Below are 23,677 nucleotides of genomic sequence, written 5' to 3' on the forward strand. Positions count from 1 at the left end.
CAAGCTGTCTCTGTGATCCTGTGATTCTGGGATCTTGTGATCCTGGGCTTGTTAGATCACCTGGGAGTAGGACTTTCGATGTGTGTTGTGGGACTGGCTGCAGAGCTTGCGCCCAAGGTCTGCTCAGAACACTAACCCAGACAGACCAGAAGGAACCCAAGTCACTGGGCTGGAGGAGTTCCTGTGTGCCTGGTCCCACTAGTCCCAGTTACTCCCAGTGTTGGGATAGATGTTGGTTCCTGCTCACCTCTGATCCTGGGTGTGTCAGAGCGCCTGGGAGTGGAGCTTCCTCTGGGTGTTGTGGGACTGGCTACAGAGCTTGCGCCCAAGGTCTGCCCTGGACCCCAGCCGATTGATTGCTTTAAAGATTTATTTTTGGCCCTGGTTGGTGATGTACATCTTTAATCCTATCAGTCAGGAGTTAGAGACAAGTAGATCTCTATAAATTCGACATCAGTATGGTCTTCAGAGTGAGACCCTGTCTTTAAGATACTTATTTATTTTTATTTATGTATATGTGTATCTGGATATGTGAGAGTATATTGTGTGTGGGTGCCTGGAGAGGCCAGAAGAAGGTGTCAGATCCTCTGGAACTGGAAATCAACCTTAAGTCCTCTGTAAGACCCATACTTGCTTTTCAATTGCTATACCATCTCTCCAGCCTCCCATATTTTGAGTTTTTTAATATAATATTTTTATTAATTCCTTGATAATTTGATAGATGTATAAAATATATTTTGCTCATTTTCTCCCCCATCATCCCTCTTTCTCCTCTCAGATTCACCCTTACTGCCTCCCAACTTTGTCTACTCTCTCTTTAAAAATAATAATCCACCGAGTCCAATTTTGGTTACCCATATACATGTGGGTGAGAGGCCATCCACTGGAACATGGTCAACCTACTAGAAGCCACACCCTTTTAAAGAAAAGTAACTCTCCCTCCCTAAAGGGATGCCCACTTGTCCGTGGCTCCTTAGCTAGGGCTAGGGACTCGCCAGCTGTTCTGGAATGTTGCCTGGTTTGATCTTGTATGGGGCTTCTGAAGAGAACCACAGCTGTTGTAAGCTCATGGATTCAGAAGAACTGTTTTCCTCCAGTCCTCCCTGACCTTCACCTTTACCAATCTTTCCCTTCCCCTCTTCCACAATGGTCCCAGAACCTCGTGGGAAGTAGATATGGCCTAGAAGACTGATTCGTGGCCGAGCACTCCGCAGACATTCATATGCTGTACTTTAACCATTTGAGAGATTCACCATCCACTGCACAAAGAAACTAATTTGATGAAGTCTGAAACTGTACTGATCTATAGGTATAGAGATACTTTTAGCAAACTAATAGTAGATCCCTAGGGGCCTACAAGTTCCCCCCAACAATGGGTTCTTGGCTAGACATATGTTTTCTCTTGTGGAGCAGGCCTTAGATCCAATCAGAAAGCAGTTGGCTGCCCCAATAACATTCACACCATGACTGCATCCACAGACATGGCTTCCCACACCAGTTATTACTGTAGCTCACAGGGCCACATTTTGCTTCTTGATACAGGAAATACATATTTTGAGAGCTTCAGTTTTCTTCCTGTCTCTCTTTTTACTGAAGGTTTAGACTAAACCATGAGAAACTGCCATTTTTGAAGCTCTGAATGGTCAAGTATCAACAACCTCCAGTATCTAGCCCCAGTAATTTAGGGGTAGTTGTTGAATACAACATAAGGCTTTCCTTAAGCCCTGATAATGTGAAGGAACATAGCTCCTTCTTCAAATCAGGAGCATGCTTGGCAGAGCCAGTAATAGCCTGGGGCCAGCTGCAGCTTTGGGTCTTGAGAATCCAACCCTTCCTACTTTAGGGAGCTCTCGTTTTCAGTCCCGAGGCTGCTGTGTGCTTGATCCGTGCTGCTCTTGAGAGAGCCCTATGTTTCCTTTGTGTAACATTGCTTACTTGTCTTCCTGATGACTCCATCCTCAAGGCTGAGGTCCATATGGCCTCTGAGTATGGTCCTCTTCTTTCCTAGATACTTTCTAGAAGTCTCAGGAACCAGCCTATTAACTTTTACTTAGCATGAAACATGTGGTAGAAGTCTTGTAAGCTAAGCTTAGACACAGTGACCACCATGTGAGCTCATTTAAGTTTCATAGCAGCTCCAGACCCTGAGTCAAGGCCAAAAGGCTCTAGTCAAGTCTAAAAATTCACAGAATTGATACCTTGGCCTATAGTATGAGGGGACCTGGGCCATTGTGGTCCCTTTTCAGCCACCTGTGGAAGCCTACTAGCTTTATAATGCACCACCACTCTGGTCCAGCTGGCCTTAGATCCAGAGCTCACCTAAGAGTAGGCCAGTCTCAGCATGAGCATGGCAGCCGGCCAATGGCTAAGAGGAAAATGAGCCATTCCAGACAGACCCGTACTAAATGCCTCCTGATAAGATTGCAGGACACATTCAGTGGTGTTCTGAACTTAGGACTAATGTCTGAGCTGGGAATGTAGTTCCAGACGGTATAGTGTTTCCTAGGAATAGCATCTAGGAAGTTCATCCAGAAAGGCTGGGGAGGGGGGATTATCCAAGACAGAACCTCAAGACATGCTGAGAATCCCACATCAGAGCATGGAGCCAGCCCACATCTCAGAGGTACACTGTCCTGCACTCAGATCTATCTGAGAGGGGCTCCCTGGCCACCCAAGGTAAGTTAGACTTGGCAAGATTTCTAGAAATGTTGATAATTTTTCTGTTTATTCTTAGTGATTAAATATCGTATACATTTGTTTGAGGGGCAACAAAATGTATAGATTGTGAGGCTGGAGAGATGGCTTCATGGTTAAGAACACTGACTGCTCTTCCAGAGGACCTGGGTTCAATTTCCAGCACCCACATGCCAGCTCACAACTATCTGTAACTCCAGTTCCAGGAAATCTGACAAACGTGCAGACAAAACACATAAAATAAAAATAATAAATTAAAAAAAAAAAAGCCAGGCAGCGGTGGCGCATGCCTTTAATCCCAGCACTTGGGAGACAGAGGCAGCCAGATTTCTGAGTTGAGGCCAGCCTGGTCTATAGAGTAAGTTCCAGGACAACCAGGGCTATACAGAGAAACCCTGTCTCGAAACAACAACAACAACAACAACAACAATAATAATAATAATAATAATAATAATAATAATAATAATAAATTTTAAATAGATATGTTAAAGAGACTAATCCTAACCATTAGTGATCCCTAGAGAGACAAGAATCCAAACATACTGAAATGGAAGAGAGTTCAGATCTGGGGCAAAGATCAGTCTACTGAACATGCTGAGCCCTTATCAAGGCAATTGCTTCACTTCTGCCCAATACTGTCACTCAAACCATGACCTACAACAGCCAGTTCCCACCACTGACCTAAACTGACAGTGCACACTGCAGTCCAGATGTACACTGGGGACAGAGACTGACAATCAGCCACAGAGGGAATTTCTGCACCACAGATATTGGCTAGCTCTACAAATCAGACGTCATGGTCACTGTCGATTTGTCTCTTACTCCAGAGCAGATTAGTAAGCATGCCTCAGCATACCACTGCAGGATCCTCTCTAGACCACGAGGCCCAGGATATGTGCGTAGGTTCAAGTCCTAAATCAGCAAAGAAAGACAGAACGCAAGTCACCCTTGGATACACAACTGGCAACAGACCAAACAGTAACAAACTTAATCTGAATTTGATTAGAGATTCTGGTTTTGTCAATCCTTCACTGATTTCACTTGCTTTCTTTTTCTTTTTTCTTTTTTTTTAATTTATTTATTATATTTATATGAGTACACTGTAGCTGTCTTCAGACAGTCCAAAGGGCATCGGACCCCATTACAGATGGTTGTGAGCCCCCATGTGGTTGCTGGGATTTGAACTCAGGACCTTTGGAAGAGCAGTCAGTGCTCTTAACCACTGAGCTATCCCTCCAGCCCCTGCTTTCCTTTTCTACTTGCTTGTTTTGTTTTTTAAACTAAATTCTTTTTTTTTTCTTGAAACTAAATTCCTACAGATGGAGAAGGGTCTGAACCAGGGTGTATGATTTAATGAAACCTATTTGAGGCATTTGCCAAGCACCCCTCTACCTCCCTGGACAACTGGCTCAATCAAAGCCCTCACTAAGAAGGGCCCCATTACACAGAGAACATTCATAAGACAAAAAAGCATCCACAAAGACATGTGTAGTGGTAGACAGAAACAGGAGGTGGACAGTAGCTTTTTGAGGTCCAAGTGTTCCTTGTTTGAGAGAGCTGTCCAAGGTTCTTCCCTTCTCCAAACTTCTAATTCAGAGTCTCTCTCTAGTTACCTTTCTAGTTCAGAGTCTCTCTCTAGTTACCTTTCTAGTTCAGAGTCTCTCTCTAGTTACCTTTCTAGTTCCCTCCAGTGTGCACTGAGCCCACTAAGTCTATTCTTCAAATATGGCAGATATCACCAGAGGGGTTTTGTTCTCTGTTCTGAACATTCATTCTTCCCAGCTAGGAAATTAAGGTTGTTCCTTAATTGGTTCCTGCTGTTCTCCTATATTTTTCTGCCAAACCTTAGTAATGACCAACACAAGAAAAATAAAAGTTACACAAGAAAGGGAACGTCATTGGGTATTTGGCAAGGCTGAGAACAAAGTTACATAACCATAATTATGCAAATACCCGAAATTTTATTTAACCAGCCTTCCATCACTGACAAAACATCATAGAAAAATAACTTCAAGAAGGGAAGATCTATTTTTTTTTGATTCACAGTTTCAGAGGTTTTCTGCCATGGTTGACTAGTTCTATTGTTTATAGATCTGTGGAAAGGTAGAGATGTGATGGAGGTAGCCGGCTCACCTCATGCCACTTAGAGCAGAGAAAGACAACCGGAGGGGTCAGGAACAAGGCATGGCCCACAGGACGTGGCAACAGTGACCCATTTCCTACAACTAGGTCCTATCTCCTAAGTGCCATTTCCTTTCCATCCTTCTCAAGTTATGAACCCACCTGCCAATTAATGCACAAATCCAAACTCTTTCCCAAAAGCATCGCCATTAAACATTGTTGCACTAGGACCAGGCCTTCAATGCATGAGCATTCCAGACCTAAACTGTGACATTTCATTCCTGGCTCTCAAAGGCTCTAGGCCATTGACAGGGCAAAATGTGTCCAGAGGCTCTCAGAGTCCCCATGGTCTTTATAGCCTCAATGTTGCTCAGAGAGTCCAAGTCCAACATCTTCTCTGAGACTAGAGACAGACTCTGAGCTACAAGCCTCTATAAAATTAAAAAGCCAACCTATACACTTCCAACATGCAATGATGGGCCAGGCACATAGTGAACATTCCCGTTCCAAAAAGGGGAAATGATAGAATTAGCAAGAAGAATGGGCTAAAGCTAGGTCAACTCCAACAGGGCAAGCCTTCAATCCTAGTAAGGATCAATCCGAGTAAACTCTCTTGAAATCATTTTCTCCCTGGTTGGTACTTTGTGTGGTTGATAAAATGGCCTTGGTTGGTAATTAAACAAGCCTTTACCACTCCTAATAAATCACTTTGATCTTTCAGAACCAGCCAAAATATTTCCACTATTACCCTATCTTTGTACAGTTCTGATTTTTTTTTTTAAACATGCTTTATTTTAAGAAGCTTAAACCCAGAACTTTTTGTTGAAAGCTGGAGTTTTGTCTGGATCTGTTAGTATACACCTGTAATTCTAGCTCTTGGAAAGCCATAGCATGAGTTCAAAGCCAACCTAGGGTACAAAGCAAGAGCCCATCTCAAGAATAAAAGAAAGAGTGGTAGGGAGAAAGTGATTTTAATTCAACAACAACAAAACAACAAAAACCACAATGCCACCAAAAAATAAAAAATCATAACTTTTCAGGCATGGATTGAATACTTGATATAGTCTAGGAGTTTAAGACCCATTTTTTCTGCCAGTTGAAGAATTAAAAGTCGGGAAAATCTGGGTGGAGCACAACAGGCGTCGACAGAGAACTCTCAATCATGGCAGTCCGCAGCAGACAAAATCAGCAGTGGAAAAGAGTTGTTTATTGGGAATAAATGAACACACGCACACAGCAGAAATACAGACAAAAAGATCTTCTGCAAAGCAGAGTGGGAACAGCGAGCCCTCGTAAAATTAAAAACAAAACAAACAAACAAACGAACCTTTGTACTTCCAACATACAAAGATGGGACATTGTCATTGCAAAAAGGAAAAGCGGTAATAGGAAGAAAGCAGAAACCCAGTCTCTCCTTAAGAGCTGGGGTTTTAAAACTTTTGAAGAGCGTCCCTCCCCTTACTTAGGGTAGTTAGTTTGAAGAAAGATAGGATGGCTGGTTAGTCTGCAGCTGTTGTGTAACATGTCTTGACCAGCCTTGAACTTGTTGAGAAGATCCATTATCAGGGGCCTGGTTAGTGGAAAACAGAGGCCTACAAGGCTTTTCTTTTAAGCTGCCAGGCTTTTGTCCCAGGTCAGAAAGGCAAGGAAGAAGCCATCCATCCTGGAAATTCATCACCTTTAGAACGTAGCCATGGACCCTCTTCCTATCTGTCTATCCGCCAGGGAGTCCATCTAACTCCTAGTCTCTCACATCACATGAGCTTCAAACGCTTCTAGGCTAGTGGGACAGAGAAAGGCAGTGCAGAGGTTCTTCCAGCTTGTATTTTTGCTGAAGCCATTTCGGGTTTAACAAGATTTTGATCCCCTTGATGGAGAGTCCCACAAAAACTACCCAACTCTAGTCCAGGAACCCAAGATCAGGATGTTCACTCCCTCCTACCTCCTCCACCCCCACCCCTGCTAACGTTTCTTAGCCTCTGTTAAACTGCTTGCTTTTGCAAGCCCTCCCCCTGCATCTCCTGAGAGAAACACCAGGCCTTTAAAGCCCCTTGGTCTAAATTCTCAGGGTTACATTTGAGTCCCCGAATACCTGAGTGCAGTCCCAGCCAGCTGGAATAAACATATTCAATCAACTATCAACCGTGTCTGTGTGATCACCCCAGTGGGTTTCCTATAACATGTGCACCTGGCAATGCCTCCACTGCCTGCCCCACCTCATTCTCTGCACTGTCTGCTGCCTTCACGCCCCCCCCCCACACACACACGGAGTTCCAGTGTACACAAGGTTCTTTGCAAAGCAGCTTCCTCACAGCCACCATCTGCACTCCCACCCCTACCCCACATCAGCCCCTATCACTAGCCAAGAACTAGCAAGGAGAAGCCTCATTGTGCTAACTCTTACCTGGGACATAAGAGGAGAAAGTGTCTAAGGCTGTGATCTGGGTTTGTTGGGTTTTGTCTGTCTGTCTGTCTGTTTGTTTGTTTGTTTGTTTGTTTTTTGAGTCCCCAGATCATATCAGAACTTTCAAAACCATGCTGCAGAGCACGTGCCACAAATGCTCCATCAGTGCTCTCCACTGAGGGACAGACATGCAAGGTCTCAGATGTGGGCTTCAAGCAGAACAGTGAGACAGATGGTTAGGAGTATGGAGTTTATTAGAAGCATTATTTGCCATGGACAGACTGACAGAAACAGAATGGCAGGAGCTCTGAGGAGAATTCAGGGACAGATAGTGTGGCCGACTCTGCTCAGTAGAATCAGGACCCACAGGGCTGAAGTGGGGATTCCTTCCTCTGGTTTCTGATGAAGAAGAGGCATTCACAGCATGAGACTGCAGGCGGGTTCTCTGATTTCCCAACAGGCGTCAGGGAAGGGCACCATAGCCTTTTGGTATGCAAGAACCTACAGATTTCCCCCAGGTGAGAAATGTGGGTTCCTAGGAGTCTATGAGCTAGAGAGTCACAGCCACAGAGCTGTCAGGATCTGTAGGGGGGGAGGCTAATCCTCAGGGATTGTGGCTTGTGCAGTCCAATCTAGATTCTAACAAGACCACTGTGATCTTTCTGGCTCTCTGGGTGTCTGTATTCCCTACCCTACTTTATGCACCTGCCAATCCTCCTGCCCATTCACGTTCAAGCAGCATCTACCCCTCCCAAACACTGGGCAGGGCTCTGGAGCCAGCTAAAAGCCCAGCCCAGTCTTGCACACTCATCCTTTCTTCAGCAGGAGCTCTTTGCTAGAAGAAAGCCTGTGTTAGGAGTGCCTGGTCCAAGCAAGGCTGCCTGCCACTCACTTTTCCTCTGGAGTCAGCCACTACTTATCCAAGCAAAGCCTGAATCCTGGCACTTAGCCATGATGAGGGCAGGATTCCAGGGAGTGGCAAGACTTGTCCACCACAAAACTCTTTCCAGAAGCCCCTATGTCCTACCCAGACTCCACCTGGCCTCAGCGTCTGGATCCTCCACAGATTCCCTGGTAAGTCCCCAGGCAGTCAAATGAGCTCCCTTCCTCTCTAAGGTCCTAGGGCTTGAGTACCTTAAATCCTCTTTTCCTGCCTTATATCTGGGGTGATAAGGACCAGTTTGGTTTGGCAAAGGGAAAATGATTTGGGGTAGTTACTACATAAGCCATATCCTGAACTAACAGTACTAGGACAAATACGGGTCCAAATCCTGTGTGGCCATTGGTAAATACTTCATAGAGTTCACACTGCCACAGATAAGTAGGGTATCCCCTAACAGAAGCTCCTGCCTGTGGGTGTGGCAATCAGCTTGCTTATTATCCACAGAAATAACTAATATATGACATCTGGCAGCTAAACACATTACCCCTGACTCTGGCCATGATTTCACACTTCCTTGGGGCCTGAAAGCATTTCAAAGGAGCTGCCAGACAGTCCCATAAGCTGACTAGTCCCTGTAGAGAGGGGCTAATATAATATATATCTCTCACCAACGGTGGGCTTGTCCCTCAGGAAAACAGTGTCTAGCTCAACCACCTCTCTCCCAAGTGTAACAACTTTAAATCATAGTTCCCCAGTTTCCCTACCTGTTCAGTGGGTCTAATAGTAGTAGTTCCCTATTTCAAGGAACTACCCACAGTAATAATGCTGTACTTCCATACCACTTGTCTGGAATGGCTAGCCCCATCTTCGTCCCGGACATCCTCACGTGATTTCACATGTCTTGAAAGACATACCCCACTTATCCACAGAGGTTCCCAAGCTCCCTACAAGGAAGATGGGGTCTTTCCCTAGGCTTAGCACCCCAGCAGACAGGACTGAAAGCCCCAAACCCAGAAACAGACGTCCCCTACCCAAGAACATCCCAACCTTCCAAGATGTCATCGTGTCACCCTGAATTTTCTTGCCTAGGTTGCAAGATTCTGCCCAGAGAAGACAGATTTGAAGGATTATGCACTTCCCAATGCTAGCTGGTGTCCAGACATGCTAAGCCTGTACCAAGAATTTCAGGAGAAAACCAAATCAGGCAGCTGGGTTAAACTACCCTCCTTCAAGTCCAACAGAGAACATATCCAGGGCCTTAAGCTCCCATTTGGGCTGGTAACTGCCTCAGGTAAGACAAATAAGGTCTGAGAGGGTCCAGAAGCACACACACATCCACCCCCCAGCACACACCTCTACGTACACACACACACACACACACACACATCTCCACACACAAACACACACACCCTCCCCCCACCACATACACACACCTAACCCACATGCATACACACTCACACCTCCACACACACGCACAAAGAAGGGGCCCTGCCTGAAACCCTCAGTCAGTTCAGCCTGCTGCCTTCCTCTGGTTGGAAGACCTTCGGGAAGGCTAGCCATGGTGGCACACAAATTCCAGCACTTAGAATGCAGAGGCAGATGAATACGGTCTGCAAAGCCACCCAGGACTACAGAGTTAAGAGCTTTCTCCAAAAAGGCGAGAGGGTGAATATGATTAGAACATATGTATGAAATTTCCCAAGAATTATTACAAAGAAAAAAAAAGTTAAGCCATTCAGGAAGGATGTGCAGGAGCTCCCTCCCCCCTCCAGTTCTCAGATGGGAGGTTCTTCCATACTACCTACACCTTCCTCTCCTGCAAACCAGCCTTGTATGGGAAGCATGTCTGCACTGGTCTCTCTGCCTGGCCCCTTTATTTTCCTCTGAAGGGGAGCGCATCCAGCTGAAGTCTGGCTGGAATGAGTTTTAAGACATCCAGAGCTTGAAAAACAAAACTTGGTATTTCCAGACGGAGGATATGGCTCAGTTGGTGGTACGCTTGTCTAGTCCTAATCTTGCCTTCACCCCTAGCTGAGGACTTTATTAGAGTTTGTTCCCCCAAGACACAGCTCCTCTGAAGACAAGGACCATGTTTTGCCCACACACACACACCTCCTCCCTAACAACAGAGCCTAGATGTCTTCTCTCCTTCATCTTGCTAAACTCACAGGTCCTGACAGGTCACCATGCCCTGAAGTATTTCTGCTTCAAACTGTGATCTCTCCCTAGACAAACAGGACTGGCGCCTCTTTACCAGGTCCATCCAACTGGAAGGACAAGGTTATGAATATGTCATCTTTTTCCACCCATCCGAGAAGAAGTCAGTCTGTCTTTTCCAGCCAGGTCCCTACCTGGAGGGGGCACCAGGGTAAGACTTCACACGGGCCAGGGTGGATGCCTCCCAGGCTTGGCTGAGCAGGGTGGGTCCAGCACCCACCAGGTCCTGGAGTCTCTAAGAGACCACAAGGAACTGGGTGTCAGCTTTTCAATGCCAGGTCTGGCAGGAAAATCTGGGTTAGCTTGGCCAGGCTCCACTATGCATGTATGAAGAACCCCCTTATGGAAGCCTCAGAATGTTCCAAAACAAAAAGTCCTGAGAGGTCAAGGATCTTTTCCTTCCTAAAAAAAGAAATCCCCCAAGAAGACAGGATAGAGAGAAGTTGGATGAGTTGATGAGTTTTATTCAGAGATATGGGGCACTATTAAAAAAGGGGGGGCAGAGTAGATGAAGCCAGTCAGTGAACTAAGAGAGTACAGAGGAGAGATTAACATCCCCTGGGTTGTGGTGTGGGAAGGAATTGCTCATTGGTTAAGAGCTGCTCTGCAGAATCAGAATTTTGTCAATAGGTCCTTTGTCTGGCCAGGGAACACCAAAGTGGCAAGGGAAGGTCTGCGTTCTTTGGCATCAACTCATTTTCTCGTCACAGTAACGGAGGCAAGTGCCCACAGGTGTGGGTGAGATTTGGGGAACTTAATCAATGAGGTAGTGATTCTTTTTATTCACAATACCTGGGGAAAGCTCAGTAAGTTGTTCAAGAACTAAGAATCCAGACAGGTGGTGTGACTTCACCTAAGCAGGAGGGGAGGTGGTGTGACTTCACCTAAGCAGGAGGAGAGGGGGCCTGGGAAGCCCACCGCAGCCTTGGCAGGTCAGCAGGAGCCACTGGCCTGGGTCTTTGATGAACTGTATTTACTTTCCAACCCCAGGTCTGTTTTATGTCATTTGCATACTAACTTAGGATGCCACAATATTTTCTCCTAGCCTAATCAACAGTGACAAAGGTGTGTCATGAAGGTCAGTTTGCATACATGACAATGAAGGTTCTATATACTTGAAATAAAGCAAATATCTATGGCATCCCACTGAAGTGGACTCTTAGGTTTTCCAGGTAGTACTCCTCAGGAGCCTACCTTGCTGGCCCTTGAAGCTGTGGGTCCAACATTGGCAGAGTGAGTGAGAGACTTATCAAGTCTTTGGTGGCTCACAAATACAGTCTAAGAACTCAGGAAGCTGAGGCAGGATTGCCGTGAGTTCAAGGCTAGCCTAGACTTCAGAGCGAGATCGTGTCCCCACAAACAAAACAACAAAGGACTAAGTCAAAAAGTTCAGGCTTTTCCCACTCCTTTCAACATATGCAACTTTCTAAGATGTGGCAGACGCAGCCAGCAACTAGGTGACAGATCAGAAAGACATCCCCTGTTAATTTTGTAAGGAAAAAATCCTATTGATAAAATAAAATAGTTGTATCTGTGGTTAACACATGCTGAAGCAAAAGAGAGGGACGAAGCCCACGGGACATATCTCTGTGTCCCTTCCTATTTAGCTGCCTGGGATAGAAGATCCGTCCACCTTTGGGGAACTCTTGGAAAGAGAAATGCTTGGGCGGTTTGGTACAGTATGGAAAGGAAGCCCAGCATAGGGTCCTGTCCAACAGCCCTAACCCTAGTCTTCTTGCTCCCCATCATGATCCCCAGGTTTGCCCATGGAGGGTCACTGGCAGCCTTGATGGATGAGACATATTCTAAAACTGCCTATCTGGCTGGAGAAGGACTATTCACACTAAGTCTCAACATCAAGTTCAAAAAGTAAGTGTGGGTCCTCGAGCCATGGCTGATGTTTGGGTTCTGTCTTTATCATAGGGTTATATAAGCCTTGCAAGTTGAGTGTGAAGATCCTACCTGTATCCCTCCTTTCCCAGCCAAACATATCCCTAGACCCAGACCAGAATACAACCTCTGCCATTCAATACCAGAAACCAATGCATAGCCCCAAACCTGGGGGCTGCTTCAGAGTCCTGGAGGTAGGGTGAGGGGAGCAAAGGCTGGAGCCAGTGTGGGAGCAGGTGGGGAAATGAACTCAACCGTTGCCTCTTCCAGCTTGATCCCCGTGGGCTCTTTGGCTGTCCTGGACATTCAAGTAGAAAAGATTGAGGACCAGAAGCTCTACATGTCCTGCATCGCCCAGAGCAGAGACAAGCAGACAGTCTATGCCAAGTCCTCTGGTAAAGAAATCTGCAGCCTCAGCCTAGGCGTGCCTGCCACTACCCAACCTACAACAAAGGGGAGGGAAGATGAGGGCCAAAGATCCGATCCTAAGCTGGAGTCTAGTACTTTTAGGAGTGGGAATGTTACTTGCTAGAGACATGGGTGAAGAGAAAGAGACTGAAACTAGAATGTTTTCCTAAGTGAGGTGTACCCAACGTGCACTGCTGCAGGACACTCTCAGGTGATAGCTAATCTGCAACAATGTTCCTTGCCCGGGCCAACTCCTGCTCTTGTGGTCCTCGAGCTCAGGTCACTCCTTTCTTGCAGGTGTCTTCCTTCAGCTGCAGCTGGAAGACCAGTCCCAGGAGAAATGACTGTGCCTCGACCGTGATGACTTGGTGGCCACATAACAGACAAGGATCCCCAGGAATCAAGTGGCAGACGAGGGAGAAGAAGGCATTTTTTTTTTTACACACACACTGCCCCCCATAGTCAGTCCAAGAACCTTGTGTAGGTGGAATCAAAATCATCCACAGGCCACAGATAGCTCAGCACCTAAGAACCCTGGCTGCTGCTTGATTCGCAGTACCAGCACGGTGGTTCACCATCTGTAACTCCTGTGCCAGGGAATCCAACCCCCTCTCCTGGCCTCAGTGGAGTACCAGGCATGCATTCGGTGCCTTACATGCAAACCGAACACCCATACACATAAAATAAATGAATGTCTTAAGCCTTTTTTTAGTTGATTTTCTAAATCTTCCAGTGTCTTCCTCCCATCAACACCAACAGAGGAGACTTACAGAGCTCCTGCCAAGTACCAGGCACTGAACCAGGTACCTGGCACACTGCGATGCAAATCAGGGTCACCAGCCTAGAGACACACACTGAAGGAGCACAGAGCACCATATCAAGATCTTCTTGTCTATCCCTGGTTCCTGTTAGCAGAACTGTATATGCTGGAAAAAGGGAGCCAGGCCCATTTAATTCCATGAACCAGAAATAATCCGAAGGAAGCTTTGCCTACACTGAAGTAAACCCAAAAGTTAACGAGTGTGGTGACACGTGGCTGTAATCCCAGCACTCGGAGCTGGGGAGTGGGGTAAAACAGGAGGATCCTGAGTTCCCGGCCTTCTTATGCTGTATAGTGAAGCCCTGTCTTAAAACAACAGGGAATAGGGTAAAGCGCAGTAGGTAAAGTGCTTGTGTGGAGACCTGAGTTTAGATCCCCAGAACTCATGGAGGTGGGGAGTAAGAGTGGCAACAAGGATATTAACCCCAGCTGGGATGGGGGTGAAAACAGCCATGCCCTGGGACTTGCTGGGGCCAGTCTAGCCTAAATAGAGAGCTCTAGATCTAGTCAGAGTCACTGTCTCAAAACCAAGGTAGTGATTGAAGAAGACCCTAGTGTTAACCCCAGCCTCCATACATATACACCTGGGCCTACATACTGACTTGCGTGTGCACAGAAAGATGGACAGACAGATGGACAGAGTTGGTGGGCTAAGAACATAGCCCAGTGGTAGGGTACTCACCTAGCCTGTACAAGACCAGGGTTCTGTCACCAGCACTGTAAGGAAAACGTTATGTGGCACCAGTGGATAGGACAGAAGGTGAAGCTCTTCTAAGCAGAGAGACAGCAAGAGCAGAGGCATAGTAGGGTGAAAGAACATGGGGGGGGTTCCAAGAACCCCAAAACAGTGAGTGGCAAGAGACTGAGGAAAGAGGTCACAGCAAGACAGGTGCAGGCACTGAATGCTTCAGAATCCTCACCCTGAGCTCCCAGCCTCACTCTGAGCCTGAACTTAGCCTTGTAGGCAACAGGAGCCTTAAAGGGTCTGGGGAGGGGGTGGGTAGCATAGAGTTCTGTGTTTTATCAAGATGGCACTGGGGGCAGGAAAGAGTCAAGAAGATCAAGGGCAGAGCATTAGATAGGAGACCACTGAGGGTCTCTGAATTGGAGACAGTAGGGGGCAGCACGGGTAGACTCACTGTTGAGGGAGCTTCGGGGAATAAAAGATGTTCAGGACTTAGACCGGTTTACAGAGTGCATCCGTGAATAGTGCTGCCTGGCTTGTGGGTCCCAAGTAGCACTCCTGGGAAGGAACAGAGAGGTTTGGAGAAGAGAGTGAGAGTGCACTCAAGGGATTCCACATTGGGTGTGAAGTGCTCAGGAAAGTTCCACTCTGTAGGAAGTACCGTCGAGCCTGGGTACTGGAACATGGAGTGGGGGAGGGCCCCCGGAAGTGGCTGATGTCCAGTGAAAGTTCAGAGGAAGCAGAAAGAGTGACGTCAGAGAGAGGATGGAAGAACAGAGAGGGCCAAAGGCAGCCCTGGACTCACACAAACGCTTAAAGTCGGGTGGAAGACCAAGGACCTACTAAAGAGGCAGAGAGGAGATGAGGAAGAGGGATAGCAGGAATAATGGAAGGCTTCCGCAGACATCGCTAAGGGAGAAGACAAGAGCTAGATAATAGTGAGGAAATGGACGGAGGTGAGGAAATGAATATATATTTTTCTTTCTGGGAATTTTGTTGTTACTGTTCCTTCAGGAAAGAAATTTGACTGTACTTATATACTGGTTCAGAATTGATCTTCGGGACAAATCAAGAACACAGATGGAGACAGGAGTCACAGGACAGCATCAATTGAGTGACTCTGAGACCAAAAGTCAGGAAATAGGGACCCAGGGAGTCAAAAGGATTGAGAGAGTGCACATCAGAGCACCTCAGCTTCATCTGTGATGTGATAGGCATGGCCTCAGATGGGAAAGAAGGCTGGGAGAGGACGATTGGGAAACCTAGATGACCAAGTACACGACAAGGTCATGCTGAGCACCCCACTCTAGTGGAAAACAGTATCTGAAGTGGCATGAACCCATGTGAGAGCAAATGGGGGAGCCAGCCAGCCAGCACTGCCCAGGGGTAGTGGACCACCCAGGGGTAGTGGACCGCCCAGTGGTGGTGGCAGATAAGCTGTGCAAAGCAGTGGTAAAGGAGGAAAGGAAGCAATGTGGCTGGTGCACATGTCTAAAGAGAAAATGCCTGCTATAAAATAGAACAGCGGCACAGAGTGGGCAATGGGCATTGGAAGAAGTCTGGGTCTCCTTAGAACCCTGGAAAGAAAGGGGTCTCCACAGGGCAGGCTGCATGAGAAGGCTCCTCTCTTGGGGCAGTCATTATTACATTATGGCCAATGGGCAGATAATGTTTGGAGGGAAGTTAAAATTAAGAAAGTTTCAAATGTCCACAAACCACAAGAAACTCAGAAAAAAGGAAGATCGAAGTGTGGATGCTTCGTTCCTTCTTAGAAGGGGGAACAAAATACCCATCTAAGGAATTGCAGAGACAAACTATGGAGCAGAGACTGAAGGAAGGACAATCCAGAGACTGTTACACCTAGGAATCCTTCCCATATTCAGTCATCAAACCCAGACACTATTGTGGATGTCAGCAAGTGCTGGCTGACAGGAGCCTGATATAGCTCTCTCCTGAGAGGCCCTGCCAGTGCCTAATACAGAAGTAGAGACTCACAACTCGACTGGAGTGTGTGTGGCACACAACCATCCATTGAACTGAGTACAGGGTCCCCAATTAAGGAGCTAGAGAAAGGACCCAAGGAGCTGAAGGGTTTGCAGTCCCTTAGGACGAACAACAATATGAACTAGTACCCTCAGAGCTTCCAGGGTCTAAACCATCAACCAAAGTGCACACATGGTGGGACTCATGGCTCCAGTAGCATGTGTATAGCAGAGGATGGCCTAGTCAGTCATCAATGGGAGGAGAGGTCCTTGGTTCTGTGAAGGTTTATGCCCCAGTGTAAGGGAATGCCAGGGCCAGGAAGTGGAAGACGGTGGGTTGGTGAGCAGGGGGAGGAAACAGGGTTTGTTTTTTGTTTTTATTTTTCTTTTTGATATTTTTTGGAGGGGTAACCAGGAGAGGAGATATCATTTGAAATGTAAATGAAGAAAGTATCTAATGAAAAAAAAGAGAGAAAGTTTCAAATGACCATATCACAAAGACTTTTCTTTGGAGATATGGTAAAGTCAAATGCTTTTCATCTCTGTAGCCTCACCCATATCTTCTACAGATGGTGTTTCTCATTCTGGGAGAGTGGGGTCCAGGAGACAGTCATTCTTGGCTGACAAAAGTTCTCCCACATTCAATGCATGACTGCGAAAGTCATACTGGGTGCTGGCTTCCAGTGGCCAGATAAAAGCAGAGAGAATCCACATAGATGGGATTCTGGGCTCTGACCTCAAAGTTATTCAAATACTCCCAAAGCTAAGAATTGGTTGCTGTATTTCTTTATTTGTTTTGTTTTGTCTTGAAAATATGATCTAACTTACATTAAAGAAGTCAGGCATGGTAACATGCCACTTTAAATCTAATATTTGAGAGAAAGAGGCAAACAAATCTCTAAGTTCAAAGTAGCCTGGTCTATAGAGTGAGTTCCAAAACATTGAGAGCTACACAGAGAAACCCTGACTCAAAGTACCAAAAAGAGGAAAAGAAGAGGAAGAGGAGAAGGAAGAAGAGGAGGAAGAGGGGGCAATAGGTCCCCTCCCCTCTCCCTCCTCTCTCTCTGTCTCTCTCTCTCCCTCTGTCTCTCTCTGTCTCTCTGTCTCTCTCTGTCTCTCTCTGTCTCTCTCTCTGTCTCTCTGTCTCTCTCTCTCTCTCTCTCTCTCTCTCTCTCTCACACACACACACACACACACACACACACACACACACAGAGCCTGCATCTGCATTTTATGCTGTGTACTGCCCTTCTTCTAAGCTCTCTCACTCCCTTGGTGAAACATGGAGTTGTGTACAATTTGAGCAACAGTGGTGAGAAAGATGGATCTTCCCAGGAACTAGACCACCCGCTTCTAAGCAATTAGTCTCAAGTGATGGTCAAAGGATGGGTAGACATGATTTGAAGGGCCTTGACAAAGTGCCTCCCAAAAGCTGGAGACAGAGAAACTTTATGACAGCCAATGCGGTACACACACATGTGCACACAAGCAAGCGCGCGCGCGCGCGCACACACACACACACACACACACACACACACACACACTTCTATTAAAACCCTTTCTCCTTTCTTCTTTGTACTTTTACAGTTGCCCTTGATATTCTGCTAAACCCAGAGTCTAAACCATTGTATATTGAAAAACAGGTTTTCCTCCACTCATGGTCTACGTGAGTCTATTATTCATTCAAACACTCCCAGAAAAAGGGGAATATATTTCATCTTTCTTAAGCAGTTAAAAATAAATAAGGGGTGGAGAGAGACCATTATGTTCGAGTTCCATATGAAATAGGTTGGTTGCATTCTGGCACTTTGCCATACTGTGGAAATCTACAGAATTTAGAGCCTCTCAGGCACATCTCCGTGGCCAAGCCTGACATGGCAAGGCTAGCTAGTATGCAGGGGTTCTAAAAGGGAAAGGATGATTTATTAGTGTCTAGCACTTTGACCAGAAAGGTCACTGGGGACAGATTTGGCAGCCATTTAGCTAGGTGAAACAAAGGAGAGGCTCCCTCCTCATTTGCAAACCTACTCCTTCATATAGGATTCATTTAGAATGCAGGTACTGAGAGGAAAACCACTGTAGTGGTCTGAATAAGAATGGCCCCCACAGACGCATATATTTAAATGCTTCGTCACTAGGGTGAGGCACTATTTGAGAAGGATTAGAAGGTGTGGACCTGTTGCTGTAGGCATGGCCTTGTTAGAGGAAGTGTGTCTCTGAGATTTGTTAGGCTCGGTTCTCTCTCTTGGCGGGTGGATCAGGATGCAGCTCTCAGGTACTGCTCCAGCACTATTCATGCCACCTTGTGATAATGAACTAAACCTCTAAAACCTCTAAGATTAGGCAATCTTAAGTGGAAACTTAAAGGGTTCTTAGGAAAGTCGGTTGTGTTGGATGGAGTTTTTCTGGGGCAAACACATGAAGGAGTGTTTTCCTGAAGCGGACACAGGTGAAAGACTAAGGCAGACTCATGAAGGAACGTGTCGCTGAAGCAGACACAGGAGAGAGGATGCTAAAGCAAACACGTAAAAGGACATGTGATGAAGGATTCTTTGCTAACAACATGCATGTATTGGTCTGCCTTACACTGCATAGTTGAGCTCCATTTGTTGGGACTCCTCGGCTGATTGGATACATGTGCTGAGGCAAGACAAATGGAGGACACATCATGTTTAAAGGGTATGAATAGAAGTCTACAGAGTGACAGAGAGCTTGGCTTGTTGGTACAGCTAGCTGTGCAATGCTTGTGGGTCTCGCATCTTCCCTGATCTTCAATTCTCTGAGGAAGACACAGCCAAAACCTTCTTCTGGTGTTCCTGATGGTCTCTCCCGCTGACTCCAGCCAAGGCTGAGGCCTGGCTGACTCTGTGAGATTGTGCCACCGCTGTTGCTAACTGAACTCTACGGAACTGGACTGCTGGTGTATCCGTGAGGTGTTTGCGAGTGGATTGAGCTGCCACTGCCTGCTAACCTGTGAACTGAACTGCCAATCTCCAGACAATATAGACAGAAGTTGCTCCAAAGAGCCTTTCTAAACAGGTCCACTTCCCCCATATCCTTTCTTTTCCACTACCTCTGGTGGGTTGTGGACTACAAGGGAGGTTTAAGAACCATCATTAAAAATAGGATTTGGAATGACATGTAAATAAAGAAAACATCTAATAAACTCAAAAAACAAAAACAAAATGTTAATATTGAGTTGTATATTTTAAAATAAATTTTATTCATTTAATAAAAAATAAAAAATAGGATTTGAAAAAAAACTAAAGTTACAGCAAACCTCCAATTAAATACTTTCTTTTATAAGAGTTGCCTTGGTCATGGTATCTCTTCACAGAAATAGAACAATGACTAGGACAACCATCCAGACAGAAGTGACAACTTATTCTCCTTGAAGCAGAGGATATGCTGCCTGAGTCAGCCTGAGTCAGGAGCCAAGAGAAACCAAAAAGCTAGTAGCCTTTGCACACAAGATCTACCCATCTAAGATCTACCCATGTCAGAAGAAATCAACACCTAATACCAGCTTCTAAAGAAAGAGCCTTCTTAGACCTGAGATTACAGAGCTAGATCCGTAATTAAAGGTTTTGGGTATTAAGCCAGAACTGTAAGACATAGTTTATCATCAGTGAGCATTAGTAACCAATTCATGCTTCCTAAGGCCCCCACAGAGCCCTCAAGACATGGAGCAATACCCAAAAGTAGCTTGTTTCGTTGTTTGTCACACAGAACTCGTCTACTTCAATTGTCTCTGGGACAGGCCTAAAAACCTGATAACAGACCTGAAGCATACACTTCAAAAGAAGTCTGTCTCTTGAGGTATTCAGTCCTGACATCTCCTAGCTCAGAGTGTTCCAGATTGATCTCTGCTATAATCTGTGGAGAGATCTGCGTGCTTTCTTTATTCAGGCATAAAGGTGCCCTAAGAAATATTTCATTATAGCTAACACTGAGATTGAACATTATTTCCTGGCCTCCACAGTGTTTCAATAATCCTAATTGATTTCCTAGCTGTAGTTAGCTTGGAATTTCTACAAAGGAGCTGTCTTATCAGGCAGGGTGTCTCCAAAGTTAGAGATAGCAGTTAGGCACAAATCATCAGAGCAGTCCCACAAAGTTAGAGATAGCAGTTAGGCACTAATTATCAGAGCAGTCCCACACAAGGCAGAATTGCTTTACTGACTAGAGAGAAGTTATAGGGCTTCCCTCACTGATTATGTATGTTACAGCCAAGGAATGCTAAGATACGACCTTCAGCTGCTTGCCTCAGACAGACCCTGAGAGTTTATCTTGGGGCTGCCAGAACAACCCAGTCCGAAGAATGACACCACTGCTCCTCCGCCTTGCACCTGGCTGATTGATTGTACTGACCTTGATGTGACCATCTCCTGCCTACGTGACTTCTGTAGTTTGCCCTGTTCTCTGTATACTATATAAGCCTGATTTCTACTTTGTACAAATGACATTCAGTTACAACACTCCCTTGTGTTGTGTCTGTTTGTCATTTCTTCGCTAACGCCTTGTCTACCTGACTAGGACCCTGTTCCCCGCACGGGTTGAGGGAGGTCCAGACTGGCCAGCCCGTGGCAGTTGTGTTGGTTTGGTTTGGGTTTTTTTGCTATTAGTTTCTTGTTGTTTTGTTTGTTTGTTCTTTTGTTGTTTTTTATGGGGGAGTCTTTTGCAGTTGCCTGCCTAGAAACAAAAACTTGTGCTGCTCTGAATCTCCCATCTGCCTCTGACCCAGGGAATCAGTCAGTACTGGCTCACTCCTTTAAGTGTTCTGCAGTGGCACCAGCAAGAGCAAGATTGGTACACCTGAGAAGTTGTTATGGTTTGAATATGCTTTGTCTCCTCTAAACCTCATGCTGAAATTCCCAGTCTGGACTGGGAAGTGAGGTTTTGAAGGGATGATTAGGCTGTTAGGAGAGTTTTCCTTTTTTTTTTTATTATATTACATTATTACAGTGTGCGTGCGTGTGTATGTACACACATGTGTGTACATATGTACAATCTACAGAAGTCAGTTCTCTTTCTTTCTATCATGCAGGTCCCAGCAAAGGAAACCCCCCAAACCAGAACAGTAAAACAGGCCAACGTTCCAAGAAAAATACCATCCATGGAATTCTGAAAAGTAGCCAACAGCTCTGGCACCCAAAGGTTGCAAAAAGAGGTGATCTGACTCTCATTCTGTAGTTTTTTGGGGTAAGGGAGGAAACTGTTCTCACAAGGGTGGGGCAGGAGAAGCAGTTTTTCCAGAAAAGCAGATTCTGGGTCTGGTAAAGCCATGCCCCACCCTTCCCTATTCTCCCAACAAATCCTGCAGGGGCTGATCAGGCAGGGCATTCTCTCTCTCTCTCTCTCTCTCTCTCTCTCTCTCTCTCTCTCTCTCTCTCTCTCTCTCTCTCTCTCTCTGTCTTTTTGGTTTTTCCAAGACAGGGTTTCTCTGTGTAGCCCTGGCTGTCCTGGAACTCACTCTGTAGACCAGGCGGGCATTGTCTCTTAGACCTGTAAAGCTAGTCTCAGCAGTAAGGTAGACCTGAATTCTCATTCTTTATTTTGTCCTACTTACTCAAATTCTTTCTTCTTTCTTCCTCCCTTCTCCTCTCTCTCCTCCTCCTCCTCCTCTTCTTCTGATAAAGTCTCTCTATGTAGCTCTAGCTGTTCTGGATCAAGCTGGCCTTGAACTCATAGAGCTCTGCCTCCTGATTGCTGAGATTAAAAGCATAAAATAACATGCCCAGCTATTAAACTCTGTTTTCAAAATTTCTGAAAAGAACTGGGTGGTGGTAGCATATGCCTTTAGTCCCAGCACTCTGGAGGGAGAGGCAAGTAGCTATCTGAGTCTACAGAGACTGATTGATTGATTAAAATTTCAGTAAATTTCAGTACTATGGAGAAATTAGAATCTATTAATTTAGCAACTAGCTTCTGTCAATCCAAAATCTAAGAACATCAGATAGCATCTGAGCCTACAGGAAAGCTGCCCTCATCTTCAAGAACCTGTGTCTCTGACATATAGACCAACTTATGAAACTCCCTTTGTCAGTCAACCAACATACTGGAACCAGATGTTCCCCCAGCCCCTACCAACTGCAATGTCCCAGCCCCTACCAACTGCAATCCCCCAGCCCCTACCAACTGCAGTCCCCCAGCCCCTACCAACTGCAATGTCCCAGCCCCAACCAACTGCAATCCCCCAGCCCCAATCAACTGCAATCTGTCATCCATAGAGCACATTTCCATTGTTTCAAATTTTCCCTATTCAAATGCTCCATAACGCCTATAAATCCCACACCATCTTGGTGTGCTCCCCCCCTCATTTTCCATCCCCACTCAGAGGCAGCCTTTTGCATCCTCCCCCAATAAATCTCTTACATGAAGTTTGTTTCCTAGTATGATTTAGCAACATTCACAACACACGTGAAGACAGAAAGAGCCAGAGAATGAAAGGAGCCAGAAGATTAGAACATATGGCAAAAGTTAGTATGAGGCCAAGTGAGGCAGTTCAGGACAGGCTGAGTGCCAGAAGCCAGATTGAGTAAGTTAGTGTGGAGAGGAGTTTTGAGCCAGAACAGCTGTAGTTGACCAGCCAGCCTGAGTTCAGAAAGAGCTAGAAAGAGTAAGGTTTATTCGGATTGTTACAGTTACAAAAGGAAGTTACATTCCTTATGTTCTCCTTCTTCTCAACACGTTGTTGTTGTTGTTGGAGACAGAAGTTCTCTATGTAGCTCTAGTTATCCTGGAATTCATGCTGTAGATCAGGCTGGCCTCAAGCTCAGAAATCTGCCTGCCTCTGCCTCCTGAGTGCTGGGATTAAGGGTGTGCACCACCACTGCCCAGCCATCCCTCTTTCTTGAGCCCACTCGGTTGAGGCATTTGCCCCACTGCTCTTCCAAAACTGCTCTTGTCAAAGTTGTCAGTAACTTCTATGTGCCAGTAACTCCCTGCTTCATGTCACCTCAGCACCCAGCCCAGCACGTTCCCCCTCCCTCAGGAGGAGCACCCAGGACACAGTTCTTGGGTCCTCTCAGTTGACATTTCACCAGGCTCATGATTTTAAATTCCATCCTCATTCCTCCTGATGTCTCTGAGGTAGTCTGGGCTTCTCCACTGGGCACCAGATTCATATGCAAATGTCGACTCCACATCCCCACTTAGATGTCTAACATTAAAAGGCCTTAAACTTAATAGATATGGAACTGAGCACTTGTTATGTCCCCCTCTTCATAAGGTGGTAACTCCATTCTTTCAGATGCTCAGGTCAAAGTTCTTTGAGTGGAAATGAATCCATCTGGAAATCCTCTTCAGAATACATCAGGCATAGATGACTGCAGCTCTGGTTCACATGCCAGTCATCTTGTGCTGCATTATTTCAGCAGTGTTCTCTCCACTCTCTCTGCAAGTACCCTTACCCCCTCCATTCTATCCTCAACAGACCCCAGACCCTCCTAACATAGGAGACAAGACTCATCACTCCCTAAGCAATACATACATCACCATTGTCTGCCCTCCCCAATAAAGTATAATCTACATCTAGCCAGGGTTGTTGCTATATTCCCAGAGTCTTAGACAG

The 23,677-nt window shown here is 46.0% G+C and overlaps 1 protein-coding gene across 1 annotated transcript; it reads left to right on the forward strand.

The window, feature by feature from the left end:
* The first annotated feature begins 8,013 nt into the window (after positions 1-8,013).
* On the forward strand, positions 8,014-13,321 carry Them5 (thioesterase superfamily member 5). Its single transcript, XM_031376107.1, has 6 exons — positions 8,014-8,293; positions 9,192-9,393; positions 10,332-10,470; positions 12,078-12,188; positions 12,480-12,604; positions 12,915-13,321. The coding sequence occupies exons 1-6, from the start codon at positions 8,171-8,173 to the stop codon at positions 12,959-12,961; spliced, it is 747 nt and encodes a 248-aa protein (XP_031231967.1). The 5' UTR covers positions 8,014-8,170; the 3' UTR covers positions 12,962-13,321.
* The last annotated feature ends 10,356 nt before the right edge of the window (positions 13,322-23,677 follow it).

The sequence above is a fragment of the Mastomys coucha genome, unplaced genomic scaffold, assembly GCF_008632895.1.
Source record: "Mastomys coucha isolate ucsf_1 unplaced genomic scaffold, UCSF_Mcou_1 pScaffold16, whole genome shotgun sequence".
NCBI classification, from domain to species: domain Eukaryota; kingdom Metazoa; phylum Chordata; class Mammalia; order Rodentia; family Muridae; genus Mastomys; species Mastomys coucha.